Raw genomic sequence first — 14,164 nt, forward strand, 5'->3', positions numbered from 1 at the left:
CGCCCAACAAAATTTACGTACACGGTGGACGATAGTGAAAACCACACACAACGAAGAATAAAGGACAAAGGCCGAGTTAGAGTTCAACGCTGAAAAGCTCTTTATATAATTCAGCTGAGATCCAATAACACAATGCATATTGTAACTATTAACAATAATTTAACATCAGTTAAAACTTTGTAAAACAAAGTTTTAAAACGCAGCCACTCAGTTCATTTTTCCTCCAGACTGAAAAAAAAGAAGAAAAAAAAAGGATAGGCCTTATACGTTTATCTTTTACAAATGATATTATAATTAATTAGGAATGAGCCAGTGTTACATAATGCTGATATCAACCCAATTATTTATCTTCTTACTACATATTAGTCTCATTACTACACATGATAAAGGCACACAACTGTGAGCGTTTGCTTATTAGCGAATCCAGTCGGCCTGTGTAGCAATGTATGCAGATAGATGAGAGGCACAGGAACATATAAACACATACAGTTACTTGGAAACGTTGTCTAGTGTCATCAGAAGGGAAGATAAAGAGATATGTGTTTAAGAAACATGACTTTGTGCCATCTCTACAGCTCTCTGCATGTGCCTCTATCTATCTTTATTTCTGTCTGTCTGTCTGTGCATCTGTCTGTATGTCTGTCTGTTCATCTAGCTGTCAATATCTAGCTGTACAGCAAGAACAACAACAACAGTATCTATTTATCTATCTATCTGTGTCACAATGGCAAAAAAGATGGAACAAGCAAGAAAGAACACTGACAGAAACCAGGAAAGGGGTATAGGAAGGAAATGCAGACAAAAGGAAACAGAGGAACACAAAAATCAAGATAGAAATACATTTCAAGGAATGTTAAAAGAAGAAAGAGAGAAAAATGTAAAAGAAATGAATCAAAGAAAGAAAGAAAGAAACTGTTGAAAACATCAAGAAAGATATCCACATCAACAGTGTGCAAAGAAGGGTAGCTGGACAAACACAAGGAATAATGGAAGAAAAAAATACAACGGAATAATGACAAACAAGAAAGAAAGAAAACCCATTGGATTTCAGTGAAGAGAAAAAACTAGGGGTTGAAAACAAAGTACGGTTGGATGGGGGATTGGGGAAGAAGGGGAGGGCGGAGGTGGGAGAGACAAAGAAAGGAGGAGGACGAGAAGCGTGAAGAGCCGTTAAGGGGCCGCAATGACGGGTAATGGCCAGCACACAGCCACAACAGGCCACTGCAGCACGGGGATACACCACAGCACGCTACACAGTCCGCCACACACTCGTTAAGAAAGGGAATAACAGTAGTTACAAGTAATGAAAGAAACGAAAGACAGAAAGATAAAGAAAGAAAGCACTGAGGAAGGTAGGAATGAAAAAAAAAAAGTACATGAATGAATGAACATTCGTAAACAGGTATCAGCTAAGCCTGCATCCCTTAAGTATGGTTTTATGTTGTTGTTGTTGTTCGATGATTTCGTTTGCTGATTTCTTTCTGTTCCTTTTTTACGAAGTGACGAAGAATACAAATCATTGCGTTTGTTCTTCTGAAGAGAATGAGAAAGACATGTATCAGAAACCGATGATACCACATAAAACATGTTGTTCTTCTGAAGAGAATGAGAAAGACATGTATCAGAAACCGATGATATCACATAAAACATGTTGTTCTTCTGAAGAGAATGAGAAAGACATGTATCAGAAACCGATGATACCACATAAAACATGTTGTTCTTCTGAAGAGAATGAGAAAGACATGTATCAGAAACCGATGATATCACATAAAACATGTTGTTCTTCTGAAGAGAATGAGAAAGACATGTATCAGAAACCGATGATACCACATAAAACATGTTGTTCTTCTGAAGAGAATGAGAAAGACATGTATCAGAAACCGATGATATCACATAAAACATGTTGTTCTTCTGAAGAGAATGAGAAAGACATGTATCAGAAACCGATGATATCACATAAAACATGTGTGAGGGTGAAGTAGGAAAGGTTCTCGTGGGAAACAATATTATTCCACTAGTTCGAATGGCAAGAAAAGACAGAGCAAGACTGAGAGAGAGAGACACAGAGAGAAAGAGATAAGGACGGAGGGAGAGGGAAGGAGACAGAGATAGAGAGAGAGGCAGACAAGGCACGGACATGTAAATTTCTCAGCCTGGCCATGAATGGATTATAGTGTTTTCCAACTGATATCATGGAATGCAGGAACAGTATCTGTGGACTATCATGGCCATTATGGCCTTCACGGTGTATTTGTGTGTGAGTGTGCGTGTGTGCGTGCATGTGCTGTTTGTATGTGTGTGTGTGTGTGGGGGGGGGGGGTTGAAGGATTTTATCAAAGCAAGCGAGCAATGCAAATCTGCATGTGCGATGTACATCTGCATAGGCCTGTGTTATGTATTTTTTGTTTCATATGCCATTTTTGTCAATTTCAAAAGAATAATGAAAACAAGAACGAATGATTGAATGAATGTATTGCTGTACAAACAAGCAAGGTGCATTTTGTCCATACGGGTGGTATATTGCTTTTAAAACGTGACGATCTGGATGGTCCTTCAAGTTAAAGACCTGTATCAATTTTACCTACCTTGTCCAAACTTCTAGAAAGGCATCTTTTACAAAATATCCCTCATGTTTTACTACTTATGACTTATTTCACCCCTGGTAGCGTCAGAGAAAATCGTTCTTGTCATACTTCAGTCACCAATCCTATAGAACAGTGGTTTGAACAATGATTTTATCAATTTGTTGATTTCGCTAACGTTGACGTTATCGATAACAATCCTCTCTCCAGCAGACTTGCCATTTGTGGCTTATCCACAGAATCAATCTTGTATCATTGTTCATTACAAACAGGAGACAAGCAGGGTTTTTTTTGTTTTTTTTCCGAAAGATTTTAAAAGAAACCCAATCCCTCTTTCATGCACACGCACACACGCGCACACACACACACACACACACACATACAGAGACACGCACGCACGCACGCGCATACTCACATTATACAGATACACACAAACACGTGCGCGCCTTCTCTCTCTCTCTCTCTCTCTCTCTCTCTCTCTCTCTATCTCTGTCTCTCTCTCTCTCCGTACGAACTCATACAAACACATTGTTACACTTCACACTCTGTCGTTTAACCATGTTCTCGGAGGAAACACGAAAGGAAACCAGCAGTCCTGGAAACAAAGACAGAGGTGAGCAGACAGCAGAGAAACTAAACAGGCCCTGCACATCATGCATGTGCATTGAGTCGCCTTCTCTCCGGAGACAACAAACCAAGTGTTTAACCCCAGTTAGTTCCCTTGCCACTCGTTACTTTCAGCCGCAATGGAGAGGCAGGGGAGGGAGAAGGAGGGAGAGGGGGAGAGGGAGGGTAGAGGGGAAGTGATGAGGAGTTCAAACTGAACTTGTAGTTTTGTACTGCTTTCTTCTTCTTCTTCTTCTTCTTCTTCTTCTTCTTCTGCACATTGTCAATTGAGCCCGTCTGATGAATGACGAAGTCCTGTCTGAAGGCATGGAGCTTGGTGTGCGGTAGGGTTGGTGTCGGCCCCACGTTTCTGGGCTCCTTCAAGAGGGGACAGGTCTGGAGAATGCGTTCTGGGGTTTGGTCTTCCAGACCACAAGAGCAAGTGGTAGATGGTGCCAGCTTCACCTTCCTGAACAGAGGGACATTGAGACGGCAATGGCTAGTTCGTAATATCATGATGATCACCTGCTGCCTACGTTGAAGACGGTGACATGCATCCCTCGTGGTTTTCGGCTGCAGCATTGCCTTCACGAGGGTCTCCTCTGCCAAGTGGACGTTTTTTTCTGGTTGACTTCCTCTTTGCTCCGAGTTGGAGAGCCGATCTGCTGCTTCCTTGCTTGGGATTCTCATGGCAACTTCTTGGAGCCTTTCCATGAGGCGAGGATGTTTGTCTCCTTCAAGGGCCTCCAGAACAGACAGTGCACCAGAGAGGAAGACAGCTTGAGGACTGTCGCTCGCTGAGACAAGAACCCTGGTGGCGGCAGCCTGCATGAAGGCCTGAACTCCAGCTGAATGGTTGGATTAGTTGCACTGCTTTTATCGCTGTGTGTGTGTGTGTGTGTGTGTGTGTGTGTAGAGGGTGTGTGTGTGTAGGTTTGCCTGTATTGTGGGAGCTGCGGGATATTGGAATGTGCGTGTGTGTATATATGCATGTGTGTTATGTGTAGTGTTGGGCCTGTGCACTTTTGTTGGATCTTTTTATCTGTGAAACTGCAGGTTTGTTGTATATATGTTGTGCATGTTGTGTATGTGTGTGTGTGTGTGTGTGTGTGTGTGTGTGTGTGTGTTTATTTAAATTCATTTGCTTATTTGTTTATTTATTATTTGTTTATCTATTATCATTATTGTCTTTTCATTTTTTGCATTCTATTTTATTTTATTATCTATCTGCTTACTTCTTATGTTATTCGTTTATTTATTATTCATTGATTTATTTAAATATTCATTTATTTATTTAAATAATGTATCCATTTATTTGTTATTGATGCACTTTTTACTCCTCAAGGCCTAAGCGCGTTTGGTTACGCTGCTGGTCAAGTACCTGCCTAGCAGATCTGGTGTAGCATATATGGATTTGTCCGAACGCTTGAGAAACCAAACTGAAGTGAAGTGTGTGCTGTTTGCAGTGGTCGGAGGCCAGCTTCAGTAACCCGGACTACCCGGACCCCCAGAGGATCTTCGCTTCCTGTAACGTGAGGATCCCTGACGTCAACAACTGGGTCCGGACCCCCTTCATTGACCGCAGTGACGCCACTTCCGTCAGCATTGAGATCCGCTTCTCCATGAGGAGGTCAGTGGGAGAGGGGTCAGGGGAGAGGGGTCAGGGGAAGACAGTCAATAGGGGAGAGGGGTCAGGGGAAGACAGTCAGTGGGGGAGAGGGGTCAGGGGAGAGGGGTCAGGGGAGAGGGGTCAGGGGAAGACAGTCAGTGGGGGTGAGGGGTCAGGGGAAGACAGTGGGGGAGAGGGGTCAGGGGAAGACAGTCAGTGGGGGAGAGGGGTCAGGGGAGAGGGGTCAGGGGAAGACAGTCAGTGGGGGAGAGGGATCAGGGGAAGATAGTAGGGGAGAGGGGTCAGGGGAAGACAGTCAGTGGGGGAGAGGGGTCAGGGGAAGACAGTCAGTGGGGGAGAGGGGTCAGGGGAAGACAGTCAGTGGGGGAGAGGGGTCAGGGGAAGACAGTCAGTGGGGGAGAGGGGTCAGGGGAGAGGGGTCAGGGGAGAGGGGTCAGGGGAAGACAGTCAATGGGGGAGAGGGGTCAGGGGAAGATAGTAGGGGAGAGGGGTCAGGGGAGAGGGGTCAGGGGAAGACAGTCAGTGGGGGAGAGGGGTCAGGGGAGAGGGGTCAGGGGAAGACAGTCAGTGGGGGGAGAGGGGTCAGGGGAAGACAGTCAATGGGGGAGAGGGGTCAGGGGAGAGGGGTCAGGGGAAGACAGTCAATGGGGGAGAGGGGTCAGGGGGAAGACAGTCAGTGGGGGAGAGGGGTCAGGGGAAGATAGTGGGGGAGAGGGGTCAGGGGAAGATAGTCAGTGGGGGAGAGTGGTCAGGGGAGAGGGGTCAGGGGAAGACAGTCAGTGGGGGAGGGGTCAGGGGAAGACAGTCATGGGGAGAGGGTCAGGGGAAGACAGTCAGTGGGAGAGGGGTAGGGGTAGGAGGGAGAGGGGTCAGGGGAAGACAGTCAGTGGGGGAAGAGGGGTCAGGGGAAGCAGTCAGTGGGGGAGAGGGGTCAGGGGGAGAAGACAGTCAGTGGGGGAGAGGGGTCAGGGGAGAGGGTCAGGGGAAGACAGTCAGTGGGGGAGAGGTCAGGAGAGGGTCAGGGGAAGACAGTCAGTGGGGGGGTGGTCAGGGGAGAGGGGTCAGGGGGAAGACAGTCAGGGGGGAGGGGGGATAGTGGGGAGAGGGGTAGGGAAGTCAGTGGGGGAGAGGGTCGGGGAGAGGGGTCAGGGAAGACACAGTGGGAGAGTCAGTCGTGGGGGAGAGGGTCAGGGAAACAGTCAGTGGGGAGAGGGTCAGAGGGGTCAGGGGAAGACAGTCAGTATAGGGAGTCAGTGAGGGGGGAGAGGGTCAGGGGAAGACAGTCAGTGGGGGAGAGGGGTCAGGGGAGAGGGGTCAGGGGAAGAAGTCAATGGGGGAGAGGGGTCAGGGGAGAGGGGTCGGGGGAAGACAGTCAATGGGGGAGAGGGGTCAGGGGAAGATAGTAGGGGAGCAAAGAGAGACTGCGACATAGAGGAAAGGGGAAATACGTATGTTTGCTTAAGATTCAGTATGTGTCCTTGTCTTTGTTTACTCTATCAACAAACACACACACACACACACACACACACACACACACACACACACACACACACACACATCATTCATCATCATCATCATCATCATCATCATCATCATCCAAATTTATCTGGTTTAATTCTTCTAATTCTTGTTAGAAAAGATCACTGGGGACAGGACGTCAAAGCACTGATTTATTTGTCAACAGCACTTGTGCTTTCAAAACTGACCTATGTTCACCACAACATCTGTTAGAGAAGATACAAAACATGGATTGTAAAGCATACAAACTTGCACTTGGAGTATCATCACACACCTACTTCAGGAGCTAACAGAGAGGCAGGACTATTACCACTTGATGAAGACAGAAAAGCATCTGCCGTAAAATTTGCTTTCAGGTGTTAGTTTATGATACCTTCTCCAAAAATGAAGCAGATGTAAAAGCAGACAAGGCTTTATAAAAACGGCTATAACAATCCATTATTTGAATAAAGTCTGTCAATACCTTTGCCGAAGACATTATCAGTGATTCAGAAGTTGTACAAAAATTGCTGTTAAACCATCCTTCTCAATCATTCTTTTGTGGGAATTAAGAAAACCACTCCTTGATATAAACCACATACATTTGCAGAAAAAAAATTATCACCTAAAGAGCTCCGTATGCTCATATTATATTAAATACAAAAAAAATCTTTATAAGAATTATTACAGATGGTGCAGTTCTTGATGATAGAAAAGCAGAAGCAGCTTTTATGATACCAGAATGTGTGTGTGTGTGTGTGTGTGTGTGTGTGTGTGTGTGTGTTTGTGCGCGGTTGTTTTCGTTGTTGTTCCTTTCAGCATCTCTGTCACTGTTTTTCTCTCTTTCCCAGTCTGTCATCCCACCACCTCTTCCCATTGCTCACGTGCGCGCTCACATTAACGGGTTTTTTTGTTTGTTTGTTTTTTTTGTTTTGGTTTTGTTGTTGGTGTTGTTTGTTTGTTTTTACACACCACTTAACAGTGAAAAAACGTTGAACTAGGCTAAAGAAAGAAAGAAAGAAGCACACACACACACACACACACACACACACACACACACACACACACACACATGCATACATATTTTTTGACAGACTGGGGGCAGGTGGGGCAGTGTTAGTTTATACAAAAGCCGCGCTCAGTTTGTGTTATCCAGCATAATGGTATTGAATCAAAATTCCTTGGCATCAGGTTTGTAGAGAAAGCTTTGAGTGTGGGTTTATTTTCACCAGTTGTGAACAACGCTGTGTGATTATTTCAGTTCCCCTGGTGATGCATGGTTAAGCCCTGACTCCACAGTCTGTTATGTACGTACAGGTGTTCCCGACTGACGGACCCGTCCAACCTGCAGCAGTGTAAGGAGACCTTTAACCTGTACTACTATCAGGCCAATGACGACTATGCCAATGACAAGTTCCCCACCTGGGACACGGACACCTACACGCTGATTGATAAGGTCGTTGTCGTCAGCATCTGTATTGTCTGTTTAATATGTTGTTTGGGTTTGTTTGGGGTTATGTACGTAGTTAGTCGGGGCTTTTAATTGAGTTACCTAATGAAGTGCTTTATTATTTCGTTGAATGCTAAGTTCGCTGGGTGATTTATTTTTCTTTTTTATCATAGCATCAGACTCTGAAACTTAGGTGTTCCAAATGTGTTCACAAGAACATGAAATTAGGCAAACAAAAACATATGTATAGACGGATAATTAAATGTTGTAAATATCCAAGAAGTTAAACAGTACAGTTGAACATTATACTGTGGCAAACTATTAGGATCAGAGTGTATCATGACGTCAAAGTGCTGGGACGGGTGTTGGTGAATATGCACGTGCACGTGAAAATGCTGGATTGGTAAGTGGTGGTTGGTGCCAGTCCCTGCACGGCCCAGTCTGTGGCTGCCCCACCCTGCAGCCCTGGCCCATCTGAAGGCCTTCAGCACTCATCACCACTACCAGGTGGCGTGAGTGAGCAGGGAAGGAAAGTAGCACGTGCTCCACGGAAGACATTGAAACGTACGCTGGATAAAGGGGAGTGTGTCAGTTTGGCCCGGTGTGTCTGTATGTATGTCAGGGACAGTGAGGCACGTCCACAATTCTGGACACATGCAGCACAAAAAAAATGCACTGTGACCACCTTCACACATCCACTTGGTTTTAGACATGTTTACAGTGGACCTGTTGCTTTCTTGAATAATCAGTCCGTGAACATGTTGAAGCTACGCAGCTGTTGATTTGATTGGAGTTCATTCATTGCTGGGTTGTCTTGCGTCGGAAACCACGAGATGGAACTTGCGTGTGGACAAGATTTGTTATTATTCTTCTTTTAAATATTTAGGATAATTTGATGTGGGCTGTTTATGTTTTCCTACTGATGATTATTCCAGACAATATATCTGATTTAGGGGTCAACAAAACTGCCATCTTGCCTTCTGACCTCAAAAGGGTCATCTCTCCTCACCGCTTTTCTTCCATCTCCACAGTCTTTCTCACTTCTCACACTCGCTGTATGTAGGTGACAGAAGACAGGGCAATTCTCTATGTAGATGACAGAAACCAGATCAAAGCTGTGTGTAGGTAATAGATCAAAGCTATATGTAGGTGACAGATCAAAGCTATATGTAGGTGACAGATCAAAGCTGTATGTAGGTGACAGATCAAAGCTATATGTAGGTGACAGATCAAAGCTGTATGTAGGTGACAGATCAAAGCTGTGTGTAGGTGACAGATCAAAGCTGTGTGTAGGTGACAGATCAAAGCTGTATGTAGGTGACAGATCAAAGCTATATGTAGGTGACAGATCAAAGCTGTATGTAGGTGATAGATCAAAGCCATATGTAGGTGATAGATCAGAGCTGTGTGTAGGTGATAGATCAAAGCTGTGTGTAGGTGACAGATCAAAGCTATATGTAGGTGAGAGATCAAAGCTATATGCAGGTGAGAGAAGGGGACAGCTCAAGCAGTGCTTATTTTCAAACAGCTGTAACAATAAAGTCTTTTTGTCGGTAGTTGCTACAAACAAGTTACTGGTGAAAACAGACACTGCAGGGACACAAAACCCCAGGACGGTGTGATGTGAGAGTCTGGTTGGTCCACAGGTGGCGGCGGACTACATGTGGGAACGCCCACAAGACAAGATCACTATCAACGTAGAACGACGCTCCGTGACCTTGAACCCTCACCTCCGCGGTGTCTACTTCGCCTTCCAGGACGAAGGCTCGTGCGTAACCCTGACCTCCGTGCGTGTATTTTACGTCACGTGCCCGGAGCTGCGTGTAGAGTTTGCCTACTTCAAGGAGGTGCCGGCCGGGAAGGGCGTGGAGGAATACACGGGTGTGTGTGTAGCAAACTCTGCGCAGAAGACCCCGCCTACCCACTTCTGCCAGACCAACGGGGACTGGTACCGGGAGTCCAAGGGGCAGTGTGTGTGCATGCCTGGCTACCAGGGCAGTCCTGACCGGACTCAGTGCACACGTGAGTCACGCTTCACCTTCATGTCGCTCTCCATCTCTCACACATTGTGTGCCCCATTTTCACGAAATGCTTGTTTGTGTGCATGAATTTACATAATATGTGTATCTCTTTTCTCTCACTGCCTCTCTGTCTGTATCGGTCTGTATCTGTCTGTCTGTCTGTCTGTCTCTCTCTCTCTCTCTCTCTCTCTCTCTCTCTCTCTCTCTCAGTGCAAATTTGTCAAACAGAAACGAAGAAAAAAATGGCATCTGCAATATGTATTGATAAATCCAACAGCTTTCGTAAAAAGAAATTCACCATCTTAAACTTGGACTTACACAGTAACATTGATGCCATGTTTTTTACTTCAAGATATCACTGCATTTAATCTATTGGTAGTGTGTCTGTGTGTGTGCATGTGCGCGCGCTTGTGTGTATATACGCGATGTTCCAGAATCCAGAGTTATCAGGATTCGAACCAAGGACCCTCAGATTGAAAATACCACGTTTTAACCACTCAGCTGCTAAACTCTTGTAGTCGTTGAATGACGTCAGCCTTGTTGTAGTGAACCCGTGTTGAAACCGAATAATTGTCTTCGTCACACAATCTGCTTGCTTTTGCGCGCTTGCTTGCGTTTGTGTGTCCGTGTGTGTGTGTGTGTGTGTGTGTGTGTGTGTGACGGAAATACCACAATGGCATCTAGTATAAAAATTATATATATATATATATATATATATATATATATATATATATATATATATGTATTTCTTTTTATCACAACAGATTTCTCTGTGTGAAATTTGGGCTGCTCTCCCCAGGGAGAGCGCGGTGCTACACTACAGCGCCACCCATTTTTTAAAATATTTTTTCCTGCGTGCAGTTTATTTGTTTTTCCTATCGAAGTGGATTTTTCTACAGAATTTTGCCAGGAACAACCGTTGCCGTGGGTTCTTTTACGTGCGCTAAGTGCATTATGCACACGGGACATCGGTTTATCGTCTCATCCGAATGACTAGCGCCCAGACCACCACTCAAAGTCCAGTGGAGGGGGAGAAAATATCGGCGGCTGAGCCGTGATTCGAACCAGCGCGCTCAGATTCTCTCGCTTCCCAGACGAACGTGTTACCTCTAGGCCATCACTCCATATATATGTATATATATATATAAGAAACTGAGAATAATCATCAGGGTTTAACGGGATGTCAAGGGGATATACATGTCTTTTTGTTTTGTTTTTGCAAGGTTTTTCAATAAATCATTTGATTGCAGTCAGTTTCCGATATAACGGACATAACTGGTTTTTCCACTGTCTGTTACCAATGATTGCCTTGTCAAAGCAGAAAGTTTGAAATGATGTTTTATTGCTGAGTAATGCCAGAAAGAACAACTTGGGCAAAGAGGGAAGATTATGAAGAAGAAACCGTTTTTTGCATTTTTTTTCCAATAATATAGTGAATGAGACACATTCAACGGAAACCTTAGGGCAAGATGTTCGCATCATTTATCAATTGCAACAATCGATAGAAAACCAGGGACAAAATCCACACACATAAGAACGATTCGTATGATTAAGGATTGCATGGAAACTTGGGAACAGTCTGTCATGTCAGATATCCCTGTGTAAAACCGTGATTGCGCGACCATTGAGACAGCTGATCACATAAGAGAAAAACAGGAATGTTGCATTATCCAGTCCCGTGTTCCTCAGGACGTGATTTCCGTTGTCGGTTGCTGTCATAGCATTACAGAATCTAACAAATAGCATTGCAGAATCTAACAAATAGCATTGCAGAATCTAACAAAGAACCCACATTGTAGGACACAACGTTCGGGTCTGTCAGCGTGCATAGACAAAAGGAATACAATTGACTTCAAGTCAGAAAACGGGTTATGTTGTGGGGGACAAATTGAAGTGGTCAACAATTAGAATATCGTAACAAAAAGACCATGTCGAAACAAAGTATTTTATTGTGGAAGTTGAACGAAATATAAGAAGAAAAATAAACACAATTTTCCGGAGATCAGACATAATGAACGCCACGGTATGTTTCATATTGAGCAAGCCGACGATTCAGTGTGCCACCGAAATTATGGAAACGACAAGATTCAGACTGATGGAATCAATACATCATTTAGCATGCTGAAAAACACGATCAGCGTAAGTCTGCACATCTAAACGCTGTTGTAGAGAGAAATAGGGCGACTTCATTGTTTATTGATAACTTGAAGTGAATTTGAAAGTTTCAAGAATAAGCGACGTTCATACTAATCTGTCTGTCTGCCTGTCTCTGTCTCCCCCCCCCCTCTCTCTCTCTGTGTTTTTCCTCTTCTTCTTCTTCTCCTTCTTGTCCTCCTCTCCCTCTCCCTCCCCCCCAACCCCCCTCTTTTTACAAGTTTTATGAATCTCCAAATATCCAGTCCAATTAGTGATATTCAACATACCTTTCACGTATTGCCAAAAATTTCGATTTCTATGATTGCCGTTTTTCTGCGCGCATTTAATGGGCATGACTTAAGTTGTGTGGATATGGTCTCTCATTCTCTCTGTCTCTCTTCCTGTCTGTCTCTCTGTCTCTGTCTGTCTCTCTCTCTCAGTGCTTTTACTTGTCTCTTATGCTGTCTCTCTGTCGCTGTCACATACCAATTATTTTGTTACAAGCTATTGCTTCCGTATTTGGAGAGAGAGTGTGTGAATATGTGTGTAAGAGAGAGAGAGAGAGAGGGAGGGGGGGGAGAGGGGGGGGCCGTAGGGGTGATGAACGAAATACAAAAAAATAATGGGTGAAAGATAGGGCGGGTAAACAGACACGCACATACATGCTTAAACACATGCGTGCGCTCTCACACGCACACACACACACATGCTCACACGCACACACACATGCTCTCTCACACACACAAATATAAACACAGACTCGTACACACACACACACACACACACACACACACACACACACACACACGCACACTCACACACACACACACACACACACGCGCACACTCACACACACACACACACACACACACACACACACACACACACACAGGGGGAGAATGTAGGGGATGAGTGAGTGACAGAGAGAAAGACTGGGACAGAGAGGGAGGGGGAGGGAGAAAGACTGGAACAGAGAGGGAGGGGGAGGGGGAGGGAGAAAGACTGGGACAGAGAGGGAGGGGGAGGGAGAAAGACTGGAACAGAGAGGGAGGGGGAGGGAGAAAGACTGGGACAGAGAGGGAGGGGGAGGGACAGAGAGGGAGGGGAGGGACAGAGAGGGAGGGGGAGGGAGAAAGACTGGGACAGAGAGGGAGGGGGAGGGAGAAGACTGGAAGAGAGAGGGAGGGGGAGGGGGAGGGAGAAAGACTGGAACAGAGAGGGAGGGGGAGGGGGAGGGAGAAAAACTGGAACAGAGAGGGAGGGGGAGGGAGAAAGACTGGAAGAGAGAGGGAGGGGGAGGGAGAAAGACTGGAAGAGAGAGGGAGGGGGAGGGGGAGGGAGAAAGACTGGGACAGAGAGGGAGGGGGAGGGAGAAAGACTGGAAGAGAGAGGGAGAGGGAGGGGGAGGGAGAAAGACTGGAAGAGAGAGGGAGGGGGAGGGAGAAAAACTGGAACAGAGAGGGAGGGGGAGAGGGAGGGAGAAAGACTGGAAGAGAGAGGGAGAGGGAGGGGGAGGGAGAAAGACTGGAAGAGAGAGGGAGGGGGGAGAGAGAAAGACTGGGACAGAGAGGGAGGGGCAGGGAGAAAGACTGGGACAGAGAGGGAGGGGGAGGGGGAGGGAGAAAGACTGGGACAGAGAGGGAGGGGGAGGGAGAAAGACTGGGACAGAGAGGGAGGGGGAGGGAGAAAGACTGGGACAGAGAGGGAGGGGCAGGGAGAAAGACTGGGACAGAGAGGGAGGGGGAGGGAGAAAGACTGGGACAGAGAGGGAGGGAGAAAGACTGGGACAGAGAGGGAGGGGCAGGGAGAAAGACTGGGACAGAGAGGGAGGGGGAGGGGGAGGGAGAAAGACTGGGACAGAGAGGGAGGGGGAGGGAGAAAGACTGGGACAGAGAGGGAGGGAGAAAGACTGGGACAGAGAGGGAGGGGGAGGGAGAAAGACTGGGAGAGAGAGGGAGGGGGAGGGGGAGGGAGAAAGACTGGGACAGAGAGGGAGGGAGAAAGACTGGGACAGAGAGGGAGGGGGAGGGAGAAAGACTGGGACAGAGAGGGAGGGAGAAAGACTGGGACAGAGAGGGAGGGGGAGGGAGAAAGACTGGGAGAGAGAGGGAGGGGGAGAGCCATCAGTGCAGACGGCAGAGCCATTTGGCGAGGAGGAACGGTAGTGTGTTCACCGATCAATACTCTTCCCCCTGCCTGTCTCTCATGTCCTCTCTCTCCCTCTCTCTCTCTCTCTTTATCT

General features: G+C 46.2%; 1 protein-coding gene across 1 annotated transcript in view; it reads left to right on the plus strand.

Annotated features, from left to right (window-relative positions):
- The window catches only part of LOC143301829 (ephrin type-A receptor 4-like), a 200,636-nt gene that overhangs the window by 115,899 nt on the left and 70,573 nt on the right, over positions 1 to 14,164 (plus strand). Inside the window, exons 4-6 of the mRNA XM_076616237.1 lie at positions 4,655 to 4,818; positions 7,633 to 7,771; positions 9,412 to 9,787. Coding sequence (XP_076472352.1) covers positions 4,655 to 4,818; positions 7,633 to 7,771; positions 9,412 to 9,787 — 679 coding nt within the window. The remainder of the gene's footprint in view (positions 1 to 4,654; positions 4,819 to 7,632; positions 7,772 to 9,411; positions 9,788 to 14,164) is intronic.

This window comes from Babylonia areolata, chromosome 28 (genome assembly GCF_041734735.1).
Source record: "Babylonia areolata isolate BAREFJ2019XMU chromosome 28, ASM4173473v1, whole genome shotgun sequence".
NCBI classification, from domain to species: Eukaryota; Metazoa; Mollusca; class Gastropoda; order Neogastropoda; family Buccinidae; genus Babylonia; species Babylonia areolata.